Raw genomic sequence first — 22,012 nt, 5'->3', positions numbered from 1 at the left:
TTAAAACATATACAACATCAACCTATTCAAAAACATAACCTATTAACAATACTGTTTTTGTTGTTACACTATTGAAAATATTCAAGGTTAAATTTGAACCTTTTGTGTGCACATTTAAAATAAATATGAGAATAGTTCTGGCATTGGAAACAAATAAGGAAACACAAAAAAATTTACTATATATATATATATATATATAGACTTTATATATATATATCCCTGAAGCACTTCTATTACAGATAATATTAAACAGTTTTTTAATTGAGTTTTGAATAATTTTAATATAATATATTGGAAACTATTTGAATACATTATTGACGCATCACCATATTTGAATATAGGCAGCATGCTCGTTTTTCTTATAATGTCACTAAATTAACTTCCTGAAAGAGATCTTCACAGTTTCTGATCAGCAGTTGACAGAAAAGCCAAACACGGACGAAGAGGAATAATTCCCAGCAGCATGTCCACTGCAGGAAGTGATTCACAACAACACAGCGCTGAGTCTAGTGTGACCGCTGTTCACTTCCTCCAGAAAAATGATGAGAATTAATTGTGTTAATAAGCTTCATTAGATTACAGGGAAGTGAAATGCCCTCCAGGGCCGTTCTGTTATTTTCTGATGAAAAATATGCTTCCAAAATGATAATTAAGAGATTCAATTAAGAGATTTATTATCTTTCCCACCACCTAGTGAGCCGCCTACAGAGGGAACATGTTCATCAGAAACACGGTAATGTGACATTTGATGGTTATTCTTTACAATGGTAAACTTACAGTGCCCTCCAATAAAAATTGGCCCGCTTGCTAAACAGGAGCACAGAAGAATGTAAATATCTTCATTGTTTCTCCTTTTGATCTTTTATTCAAATAAATCTACAATACTCCGTCATTACATTCAAGTAAAACTATTTGAAGTGAGAGGAATTGAACATTATGAAAAAAATAATACACCCAGGTCACATTTTTTGTCACCCCTAAAAATTCTTATGATTAAAATATCTCCCAAGTATATTCCCATTGATATTTAGATCTTCTTAGCACACCAAGGTGAATAGAAACATGGAGTTGTTGAGTCATGACTTCTTGTTGCAAAGGAGAATAAATATTAATAACACAAAGCCCAAACGCCTTAAATTATTCATCACAATGGATAACACTAAAGAATCTAGTTCTGATGTGCAATATAGTTCTGTTGAGCTACACAAAATAGAAAGTGGATATAAAAGGAAAAAGTTAAAACAACATCAGTTCCGACCTCAAGGCAATGATCAAGAATCTTAATGGACCGGAGGTGTTGAAAAATCAGCTTGAAACAGGTTGTGTGTCTATATTGTCTCAATGCACAGCGAGGAGAATATTTTGAGCAGCCAAAGACTCTTAAAAGAGCACAAATTGCAGTAATCAGTTTGATTTTGGGGTCAGAAAGCATTTAATAAAAATAAAGGAAAACTGCCCACCTCCATCACCACAAGTTGTTTGGGACACTGCTCAAGAAACAAATCTTCTGCTCTCATGCAAAAACAAACTCCACCATATTCATCTGCCATACTGAACTTCAGCCAGGACTGGGTTCTATGGCCATTAAAAAAATGTAAAGATGGGTTTTGTGCACACAGGAAAAAAAAAAAAGTGCCCTTTGTCCACAGTTAAATATGTCGCCATATCTTCATTGTTGTGGACCTACTTTTATACCAGAGGTCTTGTTCAGATTTTATATCAAATACCAAATTCCAAATCTGACTTGCTCTTTTAGAAATATTATAATGGGTCAGGGTTAGATCTTCCATCGGCACACTGGTTCAAAATCAACTGAACATGTCACTGAACGCAAAATCAAGATCCTGCCAAACACATCCCAGTTCCCCGATCTGAACACTATAGAACATGAGCGTGATGAACTCAAGAACAGGGAGCACCAACATTTGAAGGACCTTAAGAGATTTTGTATGAAGGAATGGACTTGTATGACTTGCCATATATTCTAAAACCTCATCAGCCTGAAAGGAAAAGACTCAGAGCTGCAAATGGAGCTCTTGAATAAAAGCGTGCCAATAATTGTGACCAGGGTGTATTAGAGAAAAAAAACATTTTCATAATGTGATATTCCCACCATTTCAAACTGTTTTACTTGAATGAAATGTCTGAATATTGTAGAATTGTTTGAATAAAAGATCAAAAGGAGAAACTGCTGATTTACTTTTAAGAATATTAGTGGAGGGCGATGTTTAAAGCCACCATGAAATTGACATCTTTCATTGTTTATGAAATATTGTAGTGTTTTTATTAATGTAAATATGCTGTGATTAAAACAACCCAAGACTATGACAAAATGTATCGTTTTGTAATACATGTGCAAAATTGTGCTCTTGTTATGTCAAGAAGCTTCTTGAAGTCTCGCTGTGAGATGATTTTTAAACGGTATTGAAATGACTCTGTTGCTTGATTTTTCCTCATTATTCAGTCATCAAATTTAAAAGCATTGTTCATAAATATAATTCAAGTTCTGTAATAAAAACAATTGCACATTACTTTCGTCTAAAATGCTATTTTCAAAAATTCAGAAACACCTTCAGAACATTTTTAGATAACAGTTAAGTGACTAAACATAACAAACGTAGTGTATACTGTAAATTATATACTATCCTAGTTTATAGCATCCTTTATAATATCATTTAAATAAATGTGCAATTACAGTTCTCTATTTTGAAAGAGGGGAAAAGGAAAGCATTGTGGATGTGGCAAAAAAGAATGCACGTTTTTGATAGACAACCTACTTTGTAGGATTTCTGCAAATGAAAATGTACAAACCAGTAGCAATAATACCCAACAAGTGTCGAAGAGATGCCTTTTTATAGACCACAAAATAGTTATTTATGCAATATGGTTGGAGTTGGAGTGTGATAGGGCTCTTTGTGAATGGCTGTGATTACTCCAGAGGCACGAGGCCGCAGGTTGAGTACAGGAGACAATCACAGCCGCTGATGTAAGAGCACGATCACATGACTACGAGAGCGATATTGCAGTTATACAACAGTTCGACGGCACAAGTGTGTAGATTAATCAGAAACAACATCGGAGTGTCTTTAAAACCCTCCGGTTTTTAACGGAAATGGGGAACTTTCTTCCGCCCCAAATTCAAGCCCAGCATACAGTTGACAAAACCTCCGTTACTAATTCCACACCGTCACTTCTTTTAAATTTGCACTGATGTTCAGTGAAGTTATTAGTGAGAAATAATGAGGCAGAGCGAGCGTGTGAATGAAAGAGATAGTAAAAGGCAACTCACAGAGAACGTGCTGATCGCATTTCACTGCGGCACTTTCCATTGTGTTTTAAGATAAACACTCGCTTGTTTACTGTAGCAAGTTGACACAGCAATTTCTGTTCTCTAAAGCGTGTGATCGATACCCTCGAGTCCCATGCTGTATTTTTAAAGCGGCCCTGCAACGGTGTGTCATGCATTCTGACTTATCTACAATGTTAAACGTGCTGTCTCCTCATGCTTGACATGGTCAACTTGTCAAAAAACATTGGACAATTCTCCTGGCAAAGCACTCGGAACACCCATGCATCAACCAAGGAGACCGAGAGAAGGAGCATGCGCACAAGTCACTTTCACTTGTGTGGAGAAGAGAGAGAGAGAGCTATGTTTGCAAAGTTCAGCTGTGTTTGTCTCTTCACTGCATTTGGGTGATCAATGTTATATAAACGGTGGATATAACGCTGGATTTGGAGATCGTTTGAAACTGATAGATGGCGCGGCGTTCCCAGCCCTAAGCCGGACATGAACCGAACACAGTGAGTGAAACTGTGTGTTTTGTTGGCAATGTGTGTGCAGGTGCTTTAGTTCCGCTTCCTCCTCCACACAAGAAAAGGTACAGCCGTATCTGTCTTTTATAAATGTGATCAAACTAAAGACTCTTCTGATATTTGAAGGGTACGATACTATTCTGCAAGTACTCAAGATCAACACGAGATATGCAGAAACTGTCAGAGATGTGGCCGCTTTAAAACCATGTGTGCTGAAAATAAATTGCTTAGAGACACTGCTAACGCTGAGAACTTTCATGCAGTGTCGTAATTCGCCTACTTATACTAGTATGCACTAAAAGTATGTATTGTTTTGGCTATGGAAAAGTATAGACATTTAGTGCGTAGCAAACGTTCTATTATAACGTATCAGGGACACATCCTGGTCTGAGCAGACACAGCGCAGGATAATGAGCTTGTCAGAACACATCTCCTCTCATTACAGAATCAAGCTTCTCTCTATCAAAGAGTCCAGCCCGTTCTGTTCGGATGGGTTTGACCCGTTCAGGATCGTGTGTGGAGTTTCTCAGCAGTGGGCGAGTGTGTTTAATGATGTTGAGGAGGACGTCTGATGCCGTTTGAGCTCACAAGCAGCAGGAGTGAAGAGACAATCATTACAGCAGACAGAGGGAGCTGAGGTGACCTGTGCCATCATTAAACCGCCCTCTATGACTCCAACATCACACCAGAATCCAGATCATTTAAAGAGCATGTGGTGTACGGTCCTTCCTGCTCTACCCACATAAAGGTGCTTAACGTAGGTCTAACATAAATAACCCAAAGACGGCCAAAGCATTTATTAATATTTAAGGCATTGAAAAATAAAAATTCCCTCAAACAATTCCCTCATCCCATCGATAATAATATAATCACAATTTATATTTAAGATAAACATTAATAATCAGGGATGCAGCGATACTACATTTCTTCACCAATAGCCGATTATTAAGAGTGATATCTGCTGATACAGATTTTGAAGATGAAATTAATATTTCTTTATATTTCTGAATGGTATTGAATCATATAATGACTAGAAATATTAAACATCAAACGGAAGATGTTTCTTAACATTTCCTATGTACAGAGCACAAATTCATCGCATTTCTGTCCTCTTCTGATTGACAGGACATATTGGCCGATACCGATTATTGGCCGATATATCGGTGCATCTCTATATGATCAGCCAAATTCATTCATTTAGATAATTTTGTGTCTTCAGCGCTGCGGGAAACCTGAGTTCAAATACCAGCTCCTGTACACCTCTCTCTCATCCTATCATTTGCAGTCTTTATACACTGTACTGTCTAGGGGGCGAGGCTTCTAAACAGTGAATTAATAGGGGCATGATATGTAACTGATAAAAATGCCAAATCAATCAATGCCCAATCATTCGTACGATGGGATTTGTGTAACACGCATGTTTTATGAATCACACGTGAACGGTGTCGTAGGCTGATTTTTGCACTATTTTGTAAGATTAAGGCCCATTGTGTTAACGTTTAAAAGACAGACATTTTAACCAAGGATGTGTTTGACTAAAGCACAAGCTCTCGTCATACTGAACACATATACACATATAACATGACCAGTAAGTAAGTTTGGTATCCAAGTCGTGAAGCTTTTGCCATTTCGAGATCCGTCGTTGTACTCACCGTGTGCCGTCAGCCTTCCAGCTGACCTTATACAAGTTCTGTTCCAACAGCCGAATGTTCCTGCGGTCCATCGATACAGGCTGAGCGCCGGGAAACCCAGATCTGACCGACAAGATCACACAAACAAACTTAATGCAATTACACCCCACAAATGACGGGCTGGAAAATTCATCTGCGCTCATCAGGAAACACAGCTGCTGTTATCATCAGCATCAGATCTCACGGCCGCACTTTCCATCAAGAGGGACGAGACTAGTGTCACGTTCAAATCTCCAAATGATTGTCAAACACGGTATATTGTGACACTTCTAGGTGAGGGTTTCCCAGAGGTTAAACCTACGCTGTCACTGATAAACACTACTGTGTTTTGAATCCTCTCCGTGGAAAGTGTGACATTCAAAATGTCTTGACATTTACAGGCCTCATGATTTGGTGGAGGAACGGGGACGGGGAAACGCACACACACAAACGCACTCACTTGTCCCACTCGGAAAACTGCTGGCATTTGCGCTGTATCTCGCCGAGCTTGGGCTGCGACGTGACTTGAGTGACACTTTTGACAGACACCCCCTCCAGAAACACAGCCCCCTGAAACACACAATAAACAAACAACATGAGCGTTGAGACCGCCTGTCACGTCCTCACCACTAACATTCTGAATGAAAAGAAAGACGACAGCAGAAAACTGAGAGAAATACTGCAGGTTACATAGATCCGAATGTGTGCGTGATTGGCTGTCACGACATTTCAAAATAATGTATTTGTATCGTGCTTTTACCCTGCAGCCAGATGAAATTTTGAAGCAAATGTGGGAGGATGCTCACCCTCGAAGCACGAGATTTAAACTGAATATGTTTTTAACATACAAACACGCATAAAAAGGTGAAATGTTACTGTTTAATCTTAATAGTAGTCGATTTATCAACTGTAGTTGACGTCGGGCGAACTTAAAAATTATGTTTAAAATCAGCTGTCACACTGTTTATATAATGTTTCAATAAAATCATAACATTACACCTGCTAACCGTCAAACAACCACTTAACAACACTGACGGTGTAAAGTTATTTAAATACATAACATTTCAACTCTCTCTTAAATATTTTGAAATATTACGCCTGGCTCAGAAAGGGATTTAGACAGCGAAGAGTACCAACATCTTTTTTACAGATTGGCCACACAAACGTAACTTCAGCAGGAATCTCTATAAAGTCAAATCAGATGTAAGAATAACAAGCCGAACGTGACGATACGTGCCAGTTTGAGTCGTTCTTTCTTCTTCTTGACGTGACTGGAGTGAGAGGAGCTCGGTTCAGATGCCTGAGCGACCTGATTCCCATCATCGTCCACCTCATCATCATCATCTTCAATGCACCACTCGGGAAGGGTGGGAGGGGCGGGGGCGTCCTCCACATCACCGTAACGCCGGAAGAGCTCCTTTAGATACTCACCTTTATAGATGCCCGGGGGCCGAGCTTGAGTGAACGCTGCGACTGCTGCCTCGATGCTAACACACACAAAAACAACACAAATAAATCACTTACTTTTATACAGTTAAGTTGAGAATCATTTTTTGTTGTTAACGTTTCCAAATTCATGAAAGGATCTGAAAATGCCATTTGTTTTGGAAATCCACGTTTATCACACCAATACCTATTTATTAAAACACTGACGGGAATGTTTGATTGATGCATCTATAATCAACAAAAACAAGTCAAAATAAAATGTTTTATATTAGTTTTATTTAGTTTTACTAAAAACTGTTCTTTGAATACTAAACTATACACTAAATTATGTTTTTAACAATGCCTACATAGCGGTTGTGGAATCAAAATGACTATGGAAAGTCAATGGGGGCCAATTTTGAAGTGAACTACTCCTTTAATACGTCACAGAGCATACGGGTCACAATTTGCGGATGCAATTCGTCTGAAATGTATAAATACTACTCCCACTCATACCATATACAACGTACTGTTTTAACGGTTGATAGGTAGCCGCAGCTTATGTTCTTTACCCGTTGTTTTGAGTACTCATTATAAATAATGCATTATAACATTTTAAAAAGAAATGGCGATGCAAAATCGTATATCATAACAATGCCCTCATTTAACAAGAAAACATTATGGCATAGAAAAACAGAACTGAATAATAATAGATCAAGCAAAATATTAACACGTGAAGATAAAATGTATTAGGTTTTCAGAAAGCTCTTCTGAAGATGGAGCATGAATGTGCTGTTTTCCACAACCAGCAAACTCAATTAAACTGAATGTATGTGAGAAAGTGAAGGGATTTAACAAAAAATAAAGACTAGCGGAAAAGGGCTTTCTCAGATAAGACGACCTTCCTGCAAAATAACAACCAAAGGGATAACCAGTCACAAAGTCTTCTGAGGTGAGAAATGCAAATGTGCAGTTTAAGTCCGAAGACATCTTGTGGTGTTTGCTATACGTGTCCTGTAAAGAACAATAGTGTCTCTGCAATCTTGAGTCAATGACTCATATGCGCTCAAAACCGATCGATTGAGTTTCACTTGTGAAGCACATTTCAGCTTTACAGAGATTCATTCAATCCCCCAGCGAGCAATCCAGAGCAGACAACAACACACAGCAATGACAACTACGATACAGACACAATTAAAACTGGACTAACAGTGTCTGACCTCAATATAACAGAATCTCATCGTGATGTGGACACCGGTCTTTTAAAACCGCCCGTTAATCGCAGAGAGACACATTTCAGTTCTGAATATGAAAATATTACCAGGATGAGCTCACGGCTGGCTACGGCTTTGCATGAGTACCAAAGCAGAAGTATTTCTCAAGCAGAAGTACACATCTCCAGATCAAATTTACTGATCAGACTTTGCTTATTAATATTAAATAGGTCATACTGTACGCTTTCTGGAGCACACGGTCACATAGAGAAATGAATATTTATAAGCCAGGTCTTGCTATTTTGCAAATCCGATGATCTACTGGACCTCACCTAATCTTATTATTAATCATGAGCCAAACTTTCTCCATAGCAAGAACAATGAACTCCAAAGTATAAAACCAAGATGAAACTTCTAAAACCATAGAAACTGTATTTCATTCAGAGCTTTTTTCCGGTAAAGAATTGATATAGAAATACTGCTGACGAATACTTTGATATGTACCTTCCTACCACATACTGTCTATGAATATTGATCAAATATATGTAGTTTGCAAGCAGTGTCTCCTATTGCAGGATTTTGAATGAGTTATAAAAACTGACCTCCAGCGATAAAAGTGACCTCTGCACCTCCACACATGTTTTTTTAATGTGCTCTCATCTAAATTTTAGTAGATTGATGCAGGGAAGATCTACTACTGTTCTAAGTGTTTCCATTTATAGAGTACGACTCAGAGTTTGCTGGAGTCTCAGAGACTTACAAATGACCTTTCGCTGGTTATAAGCCACGGTTCTATTGGATAATTGTCACCTTATTTCCAGACTGTTTGTTACAGCTAAAGAATTTGAATCTTTTGGAAATGAACAGTAAAGCATTATCTGTGAGTGACTAATATCTTAAATTAAACTCAATATGGTTTTTGATATTGAATATTGTACCGATGACATTATTACTGAACAATACAAATGTTATGATTATCCTGTGGGTATGGATTCTTTTTGCAAAGGCTTAAATGTATAGTAATTTTAGTAATATAGTGCTGATGTTGTTTTCATACTTTATTTTCAAATACGGTTTGCAGTAATGGCGCATGGTTGGGGACCCCATACATGGAATTGCCTGGGGCCCCCAAATCACTAAATCCGATTGCAAGATCATGTACTCGTACTCGTAAAAATACACCCAAACCTCACATGACATACCTGACATGAAATTTGTATTTTAAAAGTTTGTGACAAGCACAAAAATTATACCTTTTTTGGTCTTATGTTTGAGGCGGAGTTGTTTGTAATAAAGAAACGATTCTATTTTATTAGTTTAACTGTGTGTTCACACCAAGCGCGAATGAAGCGTTAAGCGCGAGTGATTTACACGTTAAGTCAATGCAAAGACGCGTGAATGGGGCTGCGCGAATGACGCGATTTGTGCGAATGAGGCCGCGTTAACCAATCAGGAGCTTGCTCTAGTAGTGATGTGATTATGACATAGCGAGCGGAGGCAGAAATCTGAATCAACAATGAAGGACTGCGCCTCCGAAGGACCCAGACACGGTGCCGAATGAGTCTACATGTCTATCTTCAACCTTCCATATCACATAATGCGCAGCTACCCTATCAACAAAATCCATGTCCGCCATTTCGCAATTAGATAGGAGCCGCCTGGCAGAAGCCCCTACCGTGACGCGAATTTCACGCGCAAATGAAGCGAGTAAAATCCAAATGTTCAAGCGTCCAACTACATAGTTTTGTCTTTTCCAGTTCTGGGGTCTCATTGATAAAACTTTGTGTAGAGTTCACCCTTAAAGTGTGCGGATACACGAAAAAGATTTTGTCCAGCAGAACCTGCGCATAATTTCCTTTAAAAATCCCAGTCAGGGGAAGACGTGTGCGTACATGTATCTCCACCCAATCTCCTCCCTGATAGTTTAACTATGCATAACGTCATCTGCATATCATTTACATACTGTAAGCATATTTCCATTCACGTGACCGTATGAGACATGTGGAAGAAATGAGCCAATGGATCTCTCCACCACCGGATCGTTCAGTGTCCACAATAATATCAAAGTACACACCGTTAAACCTTGTTCTCGCTTGAAATGTTTTATGTACATATGTTTTAGAACCCGAGCTCTGCAATGTAGTTTAAATGACTCCTTGCTGTTATTTAAACATTAAAACATGCCACAGGAGAAAGTTTAAAAGGAGCACCTGCTCTAGAAATATATCCATACTTTTTGTTTAACGTTAAGACGTCACTTGAGTGCTTCACTCCATTAATAAGAGTTAAATATTACATCAAATGTGTGTATAAAAGAGAAAACCAATTGTTTCTGTCTGTATTATTATTAGGCTTGACTCACACCAGTAAAAGAGTGCGTACGCACGGTCCCGTAGTGAAAAAAGTGATGGTGAGACAGCGCTGATGAAATATTTAGATTCAATTGTGATTTAAGATTCGAGTTGGATTTTAAAAGGTGTTGAGGAAACAATTATCACTCAGTGCAAGCGCAACAAACCCAGCTTGATTTAATCTTCGTGATAATGTATGATATAGTGAAATTATAAGTGTCTGTGAGGCATTAATACTTATAATGGTTCTTCTCACATTGGAGTTCTCGCCATCTGCGTCGCCATTCCCCTTATCTCCAAAATGTGTGTACACATGGGTCTGAGATTCTCCCGCCATGTTTGCTTTTAATAGATCAGAACCTGTGCGTGAAAAGTGCCACGTTTACGGCTTCGTTTTGTGCGTACGCAACATTTATAAAGAGACCCCAGCTCTGTATTCATGGAACGTTTTTGGCATGAAGTCGTCCTTGAAAGTTTCCTCCAACAATGATGGATTTCTTTCTCTCTTGTTCAGGTATTTTAAGTGCTAATTCAACCATAAAAAGGGCAAATAAGTAACATGACGATGCTTCCCACACGGTCACGCAGAACGATGATGCAAAAGTTTGTTTCGTCATGTCACCCAAAATATCTATATCATGATATATACCATGAGAGTAATATAGCATGACTCATAACGTGGTAAAAGATCATACCGCCCACCCCCAACTGTTACTGTGCATGTGTTCAGTGTGATCATGTGTGTTTTCTGACCTCCAGTCCATTTTCTCCACCAGGTAGGCACATATTAAAAAGCCAGTGCGGTTGAAGCCGTGTGTACAGTGAACGCCTGCGGAAGACAAGAGGACAACAGTGACTAACATTCCCTGAATCACAGATTATTCACACAAGCCACCCACTTACCAAACCCATTCAACAGCGCTTCACTGAAATCCAACTCATTATCATGGAGCACTTCTCCAGAACAGGACACGAAATATTAATAATGGTCATCAATATTTGACCAATATTTTAATATATCTGTTTTTCTCTCTTTTTATTAATGACATAACCTTAATACTGGCATAAAGTCTGGTGTACATTGTCCTTTGTTATACCACGACCGACAGTCCGTGTTTTATGTTTACAGACATAAACATTAAACCCACTAATGTAAAAAATACGCAATTGCCCGTTATTTATGAAAGCAGGCGTTAACTAAATGTCATACGATGGCAAAAAGAGCAAATTCAACCAACGGTAAAGTTCTTGATTGTTTTTAGTGCTTCATCACAGGCCGTCATATAAATGTTATATTTATACTTCCAATATTACCATTAAATATGATTTATCATCGGAGCGTTTTCACATGGGCGCAGCTGAGGCGATTCATTCTGATATTAAATCTTCCGGCTTCTGGGAAAAAACTATTTCTTAAGAGAATTGCACGGCAAATGCCAAAAATACATCAATGCGATTTCATATCACACCTCACAGCTCTATTGATTCTACAAAAGCTTTTATACGGAACTGTCGCAAACTAAAATTTCTCAAGCACTTTCCCTACTTTCACTGGGGTTTTAAAGAATAAACTTTTTTAAAAAGTAACACACTGTCATTGTTGATCATTTTATATTAGCACAGGACATGAATAGCTTGAATCATATCCGTGTGGTGCCGAAAACATCCAAACGCAACAAAGCTGCAATGAGCACAAACAGCGCAGAGGATTATGGGTTGTGACCTGCCATTAGGCAGCAAATAACAATCCTCCAGTGATGCGAAAAACCTGAGAAGACCAGCTGGCCGCTACCTAGCGTCTGTAAAGCTCAGTTCTTACTGCATCAGATCCTGCAGTACGTCTTCTCAACGCTTAACCGGACTGAACAATCCACATCACACATAACGTTCCTTTATAATGTCCTCTGCTGAATGGATGTTTACATTTATTAGAGGTTTTGCTAAAGCAGGGAACACAACTATAATACCAGCCTGAGCTGGTAAACTAGCGCAATCATTTCAAATGATCAGATTAAACCCATAAACAAACAGCCGTGTAACACCCTCACCACCATCTCTAACAGCCTCAGCATTATGACAGTGAGTTTTGCTGTTTTATAAACATAAAGTGAGAACAGTGTGCTTAAAATCCCATTACACTTGTACATGTGATAATGAAGCACTCTGCTTTCCTTTAATGAATGTTCTCATAACATTTCAACACATGACTGAAGTTTCTAAACTTACACAGAAAATGATCACCATTACCTACACCAATGAACACCAGGAGAAGATAATAATTTAAAAACAACTACTGCAAACTTTGGCCTGGCATTTTGCTTCTGAACAATGCACCATTGGTTATGCTATCTTTAAAGAGATCTGTGGTTTTATGGCATTATGTATATAATATATAACAGTCTTCCTGCCATAAAACCACAGATCTCTTTAAAGTCCCAGTGAAATCAGAAATTACAATGAAAACAATTTTCATGAAATATTGCAGCGTTTATTTTAAATAGTTTTTCAAAGTGGGTCATTCTCCTTTAAAAATGTATGTGTCCTCATAATCTTCAGATATAGTCTGAAAATGCGTTTCCATCCTCTAGTGACTATCCATCTAAAATGACGAATGTTAGCATCCGTTGATGCCAGTTCCATTTCAAAATGCAACGGCTGTTTTTATAAATCCAATCAAATCGCAGCGAAAAAGCTGGCCACGCAAATTTTTAATTCGAAATTCCATTTTTCTTGAAATGCGTTAAAATACGGAAGTAAAACACAACTTCACTGGGACTTTAATATATCAGTTTTATATACAATTATTTATTAAATGGAGAGCAAATGTAAACGTAAATCTCATCTGTGTCTCAGATGTCAAATATGTCTCAAACTGAGCTCAGATTTGTCAAGTCTGCAATCAAAATTGTATTGCCATGCAACGATAACGATATCAGCCGATAAACAGTCATTTTCAATGTTATTGGTATAGCTCATAAAATTGTCTCTTAATATTCAGAAACGATATATTGCAAACATATCGGTTATCAGCTTCCGATGTAAAGCAAACATCGATTGTCTGTTTTGATGCCCACCTCTGCATGTCTCTAGATCTCTTGTTCAGTGCTGTCCTTGGGATTCTTTGTCTGCTTTATTGCCTTCCAGGTGCTTGAAACGCAATAAAAGGCCTAACAAGCTGCATTTCACTGCTGAGCAAAAAGCGTTTTACGCTGAACTTTAAAATTTAGTATCTGCTGCTGCAGAAAAGCTGAATTTATCTGTCCAGACCCGCAACGCACCTCCCTGATCCAGATAGAACAAGCACACACAGAAAGAGACTTTGTGCTCTTCACCGCATAGATTTCTCTTTTACACTAAATTGGCAAGTTTTTGACAAGTTTCCTCCAGGGATCATCCCACGTCATCCTCTCACACTCTGCTCATGTTCCCTGCGGTGTCAATCATACTGTTGCCGTAGTGATAACAATGACATGCATATATTCCTTCCTCGGCCTTCTGTGTCATTAAGCGCGCTGGTGTGTGTGGGGTGATAATACTCTCATATGACTCAAGAGCACCTCCAACAGACCAAACCCAGCTGGTGAACAAGCCCGATGCCAAACACATCCAGGTATTTAAAGAAAAATATATATAACACACTTTTAACACAACCAGCTTCCGAATTGATGCTACTTTAGAGACCACGTCACAAGATGTAAACACGGGTCTAGAAGCACTTTAACTTTGAGTTTTTAATTATTTTAATTATAATTTTAAACCTCACATATGTAATTAAAATGAAATCTTAAAGATATTAGCATCCCATTATAAATGCTCCTTTGGTTGAAGTTTGTTGAAACATTTATATTGTGTAAAAAACAAACAGGAAGTTGTTCTCGACAAGCGTTGTTACATCATCCGAAAATTGTCAAGTTCACTCGTACAGAACAGCCCATAAAACAAAAATGTTTTTAGACATTTAACACAAGTGTCTGGGCATCACGATGTTAGATAAAAACACTGGTGACTAGTGCTGACAAATGATTTATCGCAATTTATCACATCCAGAAATAAAGTTTGTGTTGGCTAATATAAGTCATATTCATTTTGTATTAAAAAAGCACATGCATATATTGAAGAAAAAAAATATTATATAAAAATTAATTTACGTTTATATATCATTTCAATTATTGGTAAATATAAACAAATACATCTTAATATTTTCAATGTATTTATACATGTACGGGTGTGTGTTTATAAATACAAAATGTATATGCACAGTACACAGACATATATTATGTAAACACAAATCTTTATTTTGGATGTGATTAATCGCGATTAATCGTTTGACAAACCAGCAGGTGACATTTGTTTAAAAGACGAGGAGCACAAACACACATTACAAAAAGTAAAATATTAGGTTTTAAATAATAAAAGCTTTAGTTTCTATATAACGTTCACATATTTTGCATTAGACAGACTAATGAAAAGTGACGTTTTTCAAGATGATTTCCATCATATTTAAACTTGCTGTTTTGTGTCTTTGCATAAACAATGTTTTTTTTTTCTGTTGAGACACAATGTTGTTGTTGGAATCAGGGTGACCGATCTGTCTACTGGCAACAAACAAAAGATATAAAAGAAGAGTGATCTCACCGATGAGCTCTGTTGGCGTCTTCTCAATGAAGTGTCCACACAGCCTGATGAACATCTCTGCAGACTCTGCTGTGGGACATTCACCGTGACTGAGCGAGGGGAAAAAATATAGATTATCACGCAAACATACAGACGCATTCTCGATTCACAAACATGAAATCAAATTCATGAAATTTTATTTAGAAAATAATGTATTGACGAGTATCTTTACATCGAAACCATTTATAAAATGTTGGTAGACAATGTAAACGTGAACATTAGCTGTACACATACACATTGTGTGTTGTATATGCTGTATATGTTGTATGTGCTCGCTTTGGTTCATTACACTCAAATACAGAAGAACAGGATCACATACCCTTTGCAGGAAAGCTTTACATATTTGATTCCTTCTTTTTCTATGTCTGCCCGATCATAGAAGCGGCTTGTGTTGGTCAGGTCCACCAGCAAACCCATCTTAACCTGAGGAGAGGAGACAATCACAACATCAAACCCGAACATCTACGTCACGATAGGGAATGTTTAAGAGCATCTTCATGTACCTTCAAGCTCTTGAGATAGTTAGACAGCATGCTGGGATGAAACCTGTTCTCCTCAGGGACTTTATCATCATACCGTGGTCCAAGCATGGTCTTCATGGGCAGAAATTTACCTGCGATGTACCACAAAGTGTGAAGCTTGTGTCAGAATGTAAGCGCTTGGGTCCAAGCAAACAGTGCGGTAGAGTCGTAGTACAGTCAGCAGACTTTTTATTTGTGTCATTTTATTCATGTTCATTTTTGTTTCATTTCATTATGTTCGCCATTTTATAGTTTTTTATATAGCTATGTAGGTTTATTGCATTTTTATTTAATTGTTTTGCTTTTATATGCTGTATTTTTACTTAAATTAGCTTTTTTATTACATTTTTTCATGTTATTGTTAAAGCAAAATGTACTATGCTATACTTTCTCATTTCAAATAACAGAAATGTTTTAATACTTTATGTTACCGATAAGACACCTTTAATTTAGGATATTTTCAGGATATATTTTCTGGTTTTAATGCTAATAAATGCTTGAAATAGTGTTTGAATGAAATACTTCTAATGATCAAAGATGCTGAGGTCACGCATCCCGCATCCCAAATGCGATTACAGTCAACAGATCTCATTAATATTATGGCTAAGCCCCGCCCTCCTCTCAGTAGCGTTCGGTCATTCGCCGGCTGAATGACAACGTCTGCATGGCAGCCAATCATTTGGTAAACCGTCACAACCGACGATTAATATTCATGCTCCCGGGCTGTGTTGTAAAAGGACCAAAGGGGTGGAGCTCTATTACATCTCCCGCCCAGTGACGTATTGTGTGTATGTTGATCTGCGCGCAGCAGCAAGCTAATCTGACTAGCCACTCCATTTCAAATAAACAAACCAAACAAGTTTACTGTGCCATAAACGTAGTTTTATCATGTCTGAAGCTTCCTATATGTAAACACATACAGATGATATTATTTTCTGTGAATTCTGGAAAGTGGACGCAACCCTACATGTTCGTGCTACGGCTAACGTTACTGTGTGTTCGAGCTAAAGGCAGTTTTCTGTCAGAATGAAAGTTTTAACACGGACACTTAAAAAACAGCGAACCAGTGTGAAACTTGACGACATTTATTGTCAAACGTAATGAACTAACACCACGAGAAGCCAGTAGTCATTACTATCACAGACAGAGAGTGTGAGAGTTAGAAAAGCAGCATATTAAAGTCTGAATAGATGCTCACCGGCGACGGGTTGTCCTCTTCTGGGACAATTCCTCCATCGAGGTGGAGGTCCAATCTGAGACATGTTCCTTTACTAACCCGAGACGAGCGGGAATGCGCGTTCAGCCGCGCCGGAGATCAATCCTGTCGAGCGGGCTACAGGATCCCCAGTGATCCGCTGACTGGGCCTTGAGCGCGGACCCGGTAATATCAGCGATTCGCTGCTTTGTGGAGAACTTCGTGTTGTAGAAAAGTCCTTCTTCAGATCGGTATTCATGAGATGAGTGTCACGAGACGTCTGATTTTCAAACCTTTGTGAGAAGTAAACAGAAATAGCTGCACGTTGTCCCGCAGCTGTGCGTGTAATACCCGTTCAAACCGTCTGCAGGGATCAGAAGCGGCCTGCAGAGGGCGCTACACATCCATATACGCCGCAGTAATCACACATGAAAATGACTTTTGTAGGAGTATTTTTACTGTGTTTACCTTCTACACTTTATTAATTTCAGGGAAAATACACGTCTGCATTTATATATCATTTATTTTATATAGAATTATTTCATTTATTTTTCTTAAGATGATGTATTATTATATAATTATGTTTATATAGACAGTTATTATACACAGTTCACACGCATATTATATAAACCAAAACCTTTATTTTGCATACAACTTATCGCAACTAATCGGTTAACAGCCCTAGGGGTGTAGTGTATATTTTTGTGTTATTGTTACTCTATTCTTATCTTAAATGGACTTTTATTTCAATATTTAAATAGTTATGTGTTTTGCCATTCTAATAGTTTTTTTATATATATCTATATACGTTCATTGTATTTTTATTTCAGTTTTAGTTTTTATGCAGTTCAAGTTAAATGTGCTTCAGCTTTTTCATTTTATTTGTCGAGGCACAAGTTACATCACCTAATATTTAGGCCTATATTTTATTTAATCTCAGCATATCTACTGTTAATGTATACTAGATTATTGTGTCGTGTTAAGGTTAAAAAATAATATACTGAAATAATTTGACAACAGTTTCCTACAGTAAACAGTGAAGTATGATATAGCGTACGCACTTTATACTACAGATTTGACATATAGCATTTTAATAACTATAATAACAGTTTACATTTATTTTGCCGTTACTTTTACAGTTATGCATCTGGCAAATGCTTTTATCCAAATCGACTTATAGAGCTTTAGAAATAATACATTTATTAGTATGTTTGTCTTCTTGTTAATTGCTTGTTTTCTATTTTATTTTCTAAGATGCCAATAAGATGAATTTTTCTCAGAGACCTGTAAACAAATGAATCTGTAATATAGAAGTCATGTAAAACACACAGACACACAGATTATGAAATGTATAATGTCTTTATTTATTTACAGTTTTTCATGCACAAGATTAAATTTTAACACACAATGTTTTTACTTTTAACACACAATGGTGTTTTTAATGCACAAGGTTATTTTTTTAATACACAAAGTTTTTATTTCTAATGCACAAGGTTATTTTTTTAATACACAAAGTTTTTATTTTTAATGCACAAGATTTTTTTTTTAATGCACAAGAGGTTTTTCTGCACAGGAGGTTTTTCATGTCAGAGGTCAGATGATGGCAGTAGAGAGGCGATCAAACAGTCTTTAAGACTCTCAATGGAAGGAACTATTGAAGCGGTTGTGCTTGTTGATCCACAGATGTTTCAGTTTTGGATCGTGCAGGTATCGCTCAAGCAGCAGCTGTCGTTCCAGTAACATCTTCTCTCTCCTTCTTTTCTTCTCTTCTTTCTCTCTGATCATTTGCTCTGCCCATTCGAGGCGAACAAGCGGTCCGTTCCTCTTCTTCCAAGTGTTCAGTTGCTGAGTCTCCCTCTTGGGTCGATAGGAAGAATTAACATGGAATAATGGTATCTTTTGTTCCCTCGGTTTCTGAGGAGCATCGTGTGTTTCTTTAATAGAGTCACATTCCTCTTCATCAGAGTCGTTCTCATGTTCATCAGTGATGTATTCAAACACGTCCACCTGGATGGGAGAGACTTTGCACAGGACCTCGCTGTCATTCTCCATCCAACACAGAATGGCTTTTGGCTTCACCGCAGCTTCCAGCGCTTTATGATGTGTAGTCTTCATCTCACCGGGAGTGAACGTCCTTCCCGTGTACTTCACATACTCATTTTCGATGTCAATATCCATCAGGACGACTTGTGGAGGCGAGTCAAACGGTAAGGTGTCCGGCGTTGGCTTTACGTCAGAACGTGGAAGGATTTGGCTGTGATGATCTACTTGAATCATCACTTTCTGTTCCTCCGACGACTGAAAGGATGCAGAACTCGTCAGAGATATCGCTCCATCCGTTACCGGTGTTGTTATTTGACAAACCAGCAGCGGTTCCTTCACTGATGGTAGTGTTCGCTTCACGCCAGCCGGTGCCACCGACTCTGGAAAGATCCTGTCAGCCAGAGACGGCTCTTCAACCGCAGGCAGGGGTCTGATCTCCACAGCCGGTGGTCTCAAGTGTCGTGAGGTGTTGTAAACTCTTACGGGATCCCCTGCTGATAGCAGAGGTCTGATCACAGGTCTGATCTCGTCAGCTGGTAGAGTGGAGGTTGGAGGGACCCGGTTAAGCATCACTGGGCGTCCGACCGATGGCAGGGATTGGATGTCGGTGACCGGTGGAGTTGGAGGGTCAGATGCCTCTTTAACCACCATTGGCTCTGGCACTGACGGCATCTGGTGGACACTGATCGTCTCTTTCTCCTCTTCGTTCTCCTTCTCACTCGTGTCCTCCATCTCGCTCCATTCGTCTGCATCACACTGTAAAACACGATGAGATCAATAAGTCAGCGACTCATCAATAAAAGTGAAAAGCTGGAACAGACATGTTCTGATCTTTAGGACAGTGGTTCTCTACGGGATCTGACTGAGCTGAAGGTTGAGAAGCTGTTTTAGGACAATCGCGTTTCATTGTTTAGCTTTTGTGTGTTAAAACAAAGACGCTGAAAAGCAAAGCCTGCACTCATGACTGAGAACAGCGTATCGGCTAGCAGAAGCAGATCGAGCAGATATTGTGTCATATGATGTGATATTGTATATGACATACTTCTATATATGCCCAGTGAAGCTATTTCAAATAAACAGGTTCAACTTCATATTAAACTGTGACAAGAAACGTAAAGTGTTGTGAAGTTACATGATAGACTGATGTCCCTCTCGAGCTCGATGTGATAAATCAATAAACATTTAGATTCAGATGTCCTAAACATGTCGCTAATTCTTTCTTATTGTTGAATTAAAGTCAACATTCAGGTTTACGGTGTGATGATGCTAAAACCAAAGGAATCTCTTACCGCTGATTCCTCAATCTGATCGATTTCAGTCGATTCTTGATCTGACAAGCAGAAGAAGAAAAGGCATCGAAACGAGTCGATTAATCTGCTCAACAGTGTCATTTTCAAACGCTGAATGCTGAAGAAAACTTAACATCAGTTTGTAACTCAAACTATCAACAGAAAGTCTCTTTCGACTGCAGCCGCTGATCTGTCAAGTTGCTAGGTAATCCCAGATGTGACGTCATCACCCGAGTTACGGTGTTTTCTTTTTCATCTTCTTTCAAACAAACAGGCAATTCAACAAACAATTCACAAAACATTAAGCAAATAAACACACCAAGCAGCACAATAATCTAATACACAATGATAATAAATCGATATAAATGTTAAAACAAGGACATAACGTGGAGATTTATACATTTATACGGTTTTAGCAGCAACAATAACCTGAGGCCCAAACTTAACTTCCACTCGACCTCCGCAAAGAATCAATAACTGTTGAATATGTTTACATTCATTTAATTTGATACAGTTAAAATAAAATATCACCATAAAACAATAAATAACACAAATAAATCAATAATCATTTCATATAAATAAAGTTTTATAACCAAACACAGACCGGAAATTAACTTCGGACCAGAGTTGTGTAAACTAGCTATGTGAAATATATATTAATTCACTAATAATAATGTTGATTCTATGAAAAATAAATTATACGTGAAGATGGAAAAACATGTTATATATTTTAATTCATATCCATTGGCACTCATTCTCTTATTCATATTGTTTTCTGTTTAGTACTGTATGTATCTTTATAGTGTTGGTTTAATTATTGTTGAATGTGTTATTCTGGATGCACAGTTCACTATCAGCCAATCAGCCAATCAGATGACGTTACGTCACTATACGGGCACAGGTTCAGGGTCTTGTTTTAGGATGAATTGCTTGGTTGTTCCCATATAAATTCTGTATAAATAACAAAGTTACAGAAGTGCATTTTAAAATTCTACACAAAATGAATGTAAAATGTTTGATTACGTGGTGGTTTTCTATATATTACATGGCAAATATTATATTCATAAACAAAAGTTTGCAAAATCTGCACTTAACTGCAATTTATTTTTGTTAGAATTGGAGAACTTAAAAAATCTCTTTTGCTCATAAACAACCAAAAAAAATTAAAGTTGTTAAAATTTATGCAGGCGTTTTTTTCAATTTAATGTTCCGTCTATTTTTATGGATGGTCTTTTGTTTAAATATTTTTTTATATATATAAATATAATTTTTTTTGTGGATTTAGAATGTGTCCATAGGAAAGAGGAGAAATACTTGCTGTTATTTTCTGTATTTATTTATTTTCATTTTTTTCTTTATTATTTATCAATCTTTTTTTCTCTCTTAATGTGATATGTATAATATTGCTTCTTTCAAAGATTTTTTGAAAAAAAAAAAATTAGGAAAAAGAAAAAGAAATCTTGTTTTAGGATGAACAGGAGCTCATAATTCATTTCTGTCATAACTCTAGTTGGTCAGGTGGGGTCGCTATTCTACTCTATAATGGATTGGAGGGAAAATGTATAGAAACACTTTCTTCAGGGATAGGAAGATGGATTATCTCAGTTGTTCTCTTGAATAACAATGTCTTTATAATGGCTAATTTATATGGGTTCAACAATTCTTCACACAATAAAACTCTTCTTGATGGTACTAGAATCCTTAATGTAAACAATTTGGGAAATTGCGGAGATTGTAAAGTCTCAGGCTAATATCTCAGCCACATCTAAATGGGAGCAATTTAAATATGTAAAACATAAAGTAAAAATAAAGAAGTT

The 22,012-nt window shown here is 37.6% G+C and overlaps 2 protein-coding genes across 2 annotated transcripts in view; both read right to left on the bottom strand.

The window, feature by feature from the left end:
- rngtt (RNA guanylyltransferase and 5'-phosphatase) overlaps positions 1–17,278 on the bottom strand; it is a 58,458-nt gene extending 41,180 nt beyond the window's left edge. The window contains exons 1-8 of the mRNA XM_079474771.1: positions 16,867–17,278; positions 15,651–15,760; positions 15,467–15,570; positions 15,109–15,197; positions 11,227–11,302; positions 6,721–6,970; positions 5,944–6,053; positions 5,466–5,567 (exon numbers count right to left, since the gene is read on the bottom strand). Of these exons, the coding sequence (XP_079330897.1) occupies positions 5,466–5,567; positions 5,944–6,053; positions 6,721–6,970; positions 11,227–11,302; positions 15,109–15,197; positions 15,467–15,570; positions 15,651–15,760; positions 16,867–16,930 (905 nt within the window). The 5' untranslated portion in view covers positions 16,931–17,278. The remainder of the gene's footprint in view (positions 1–5,465; positions 5,568–5,943; positions 6,054–6,720; positions 6,971–11,226; positions 11,303–15,108; positions 15,198–15,466; positions 15,571–15,650; positions 15,761–16,866) is intronic.
- A 929-nt stretch (positions 17,279–18,207) lies between these two features.
- On the bottom strand, positions 18,208–20,427 carry LOC306904736 (uncharacterized protein). The gene is made up of 2 exons (XM_079474789.1): positions 20,196–20,427; positions 18,208–19,662 (listed from the first exon to the last, which is right to left on the bottom strand). The coding sequence occupies exons 1-2, from the start codon at positions 20,295–20,297 to the stop codon at positions 18,502–18,504; spliced, it is 1,263 nt and encodes a 420-aa protein (XP_079330915.1). The 5' UTR covers positions 20,298–20,427; the 3' UTR covers positions 18,208–18,501.
- Positions 20,428–22,012: the final 1,585 nt, after the last annotated feature.

Source organism: Barbatula barbatula (genome assembly GCF_947034865.1).
Source record: "Barbatula barbatula genome assembly, chromosome: 15".
Classification (NCBI taxonomy): Eukaryota; Metazoa; Chordata; class Actinopteri; order Cypriniformes; family Nemacheilidae; genus Barbatula; species Barbatula barbatula.
The sequence above is the reverse complement of the archived record's forward strand: the minus strand, read 5'-3'. Positions and strand labels throughout refer to the sequence as shown.

Excerpts from the sequence above, each read along its gene's own strand:
- LOC306904736 (XM_079474789.1), bottom strand. The coding sequence starts at position 20,297 with ATGACACTGTTGAGCAGATTAATCGACTCGTTTCGATGCCTTTTCTTC. Across the intron at positions 19,663-20,195 it reads ATCAGATTGAGGAATCAGCG|TGTGATGCAGACGAATGGAG; the intron begins GTAAGAGATTCC and ends CGTGTTTTACAG.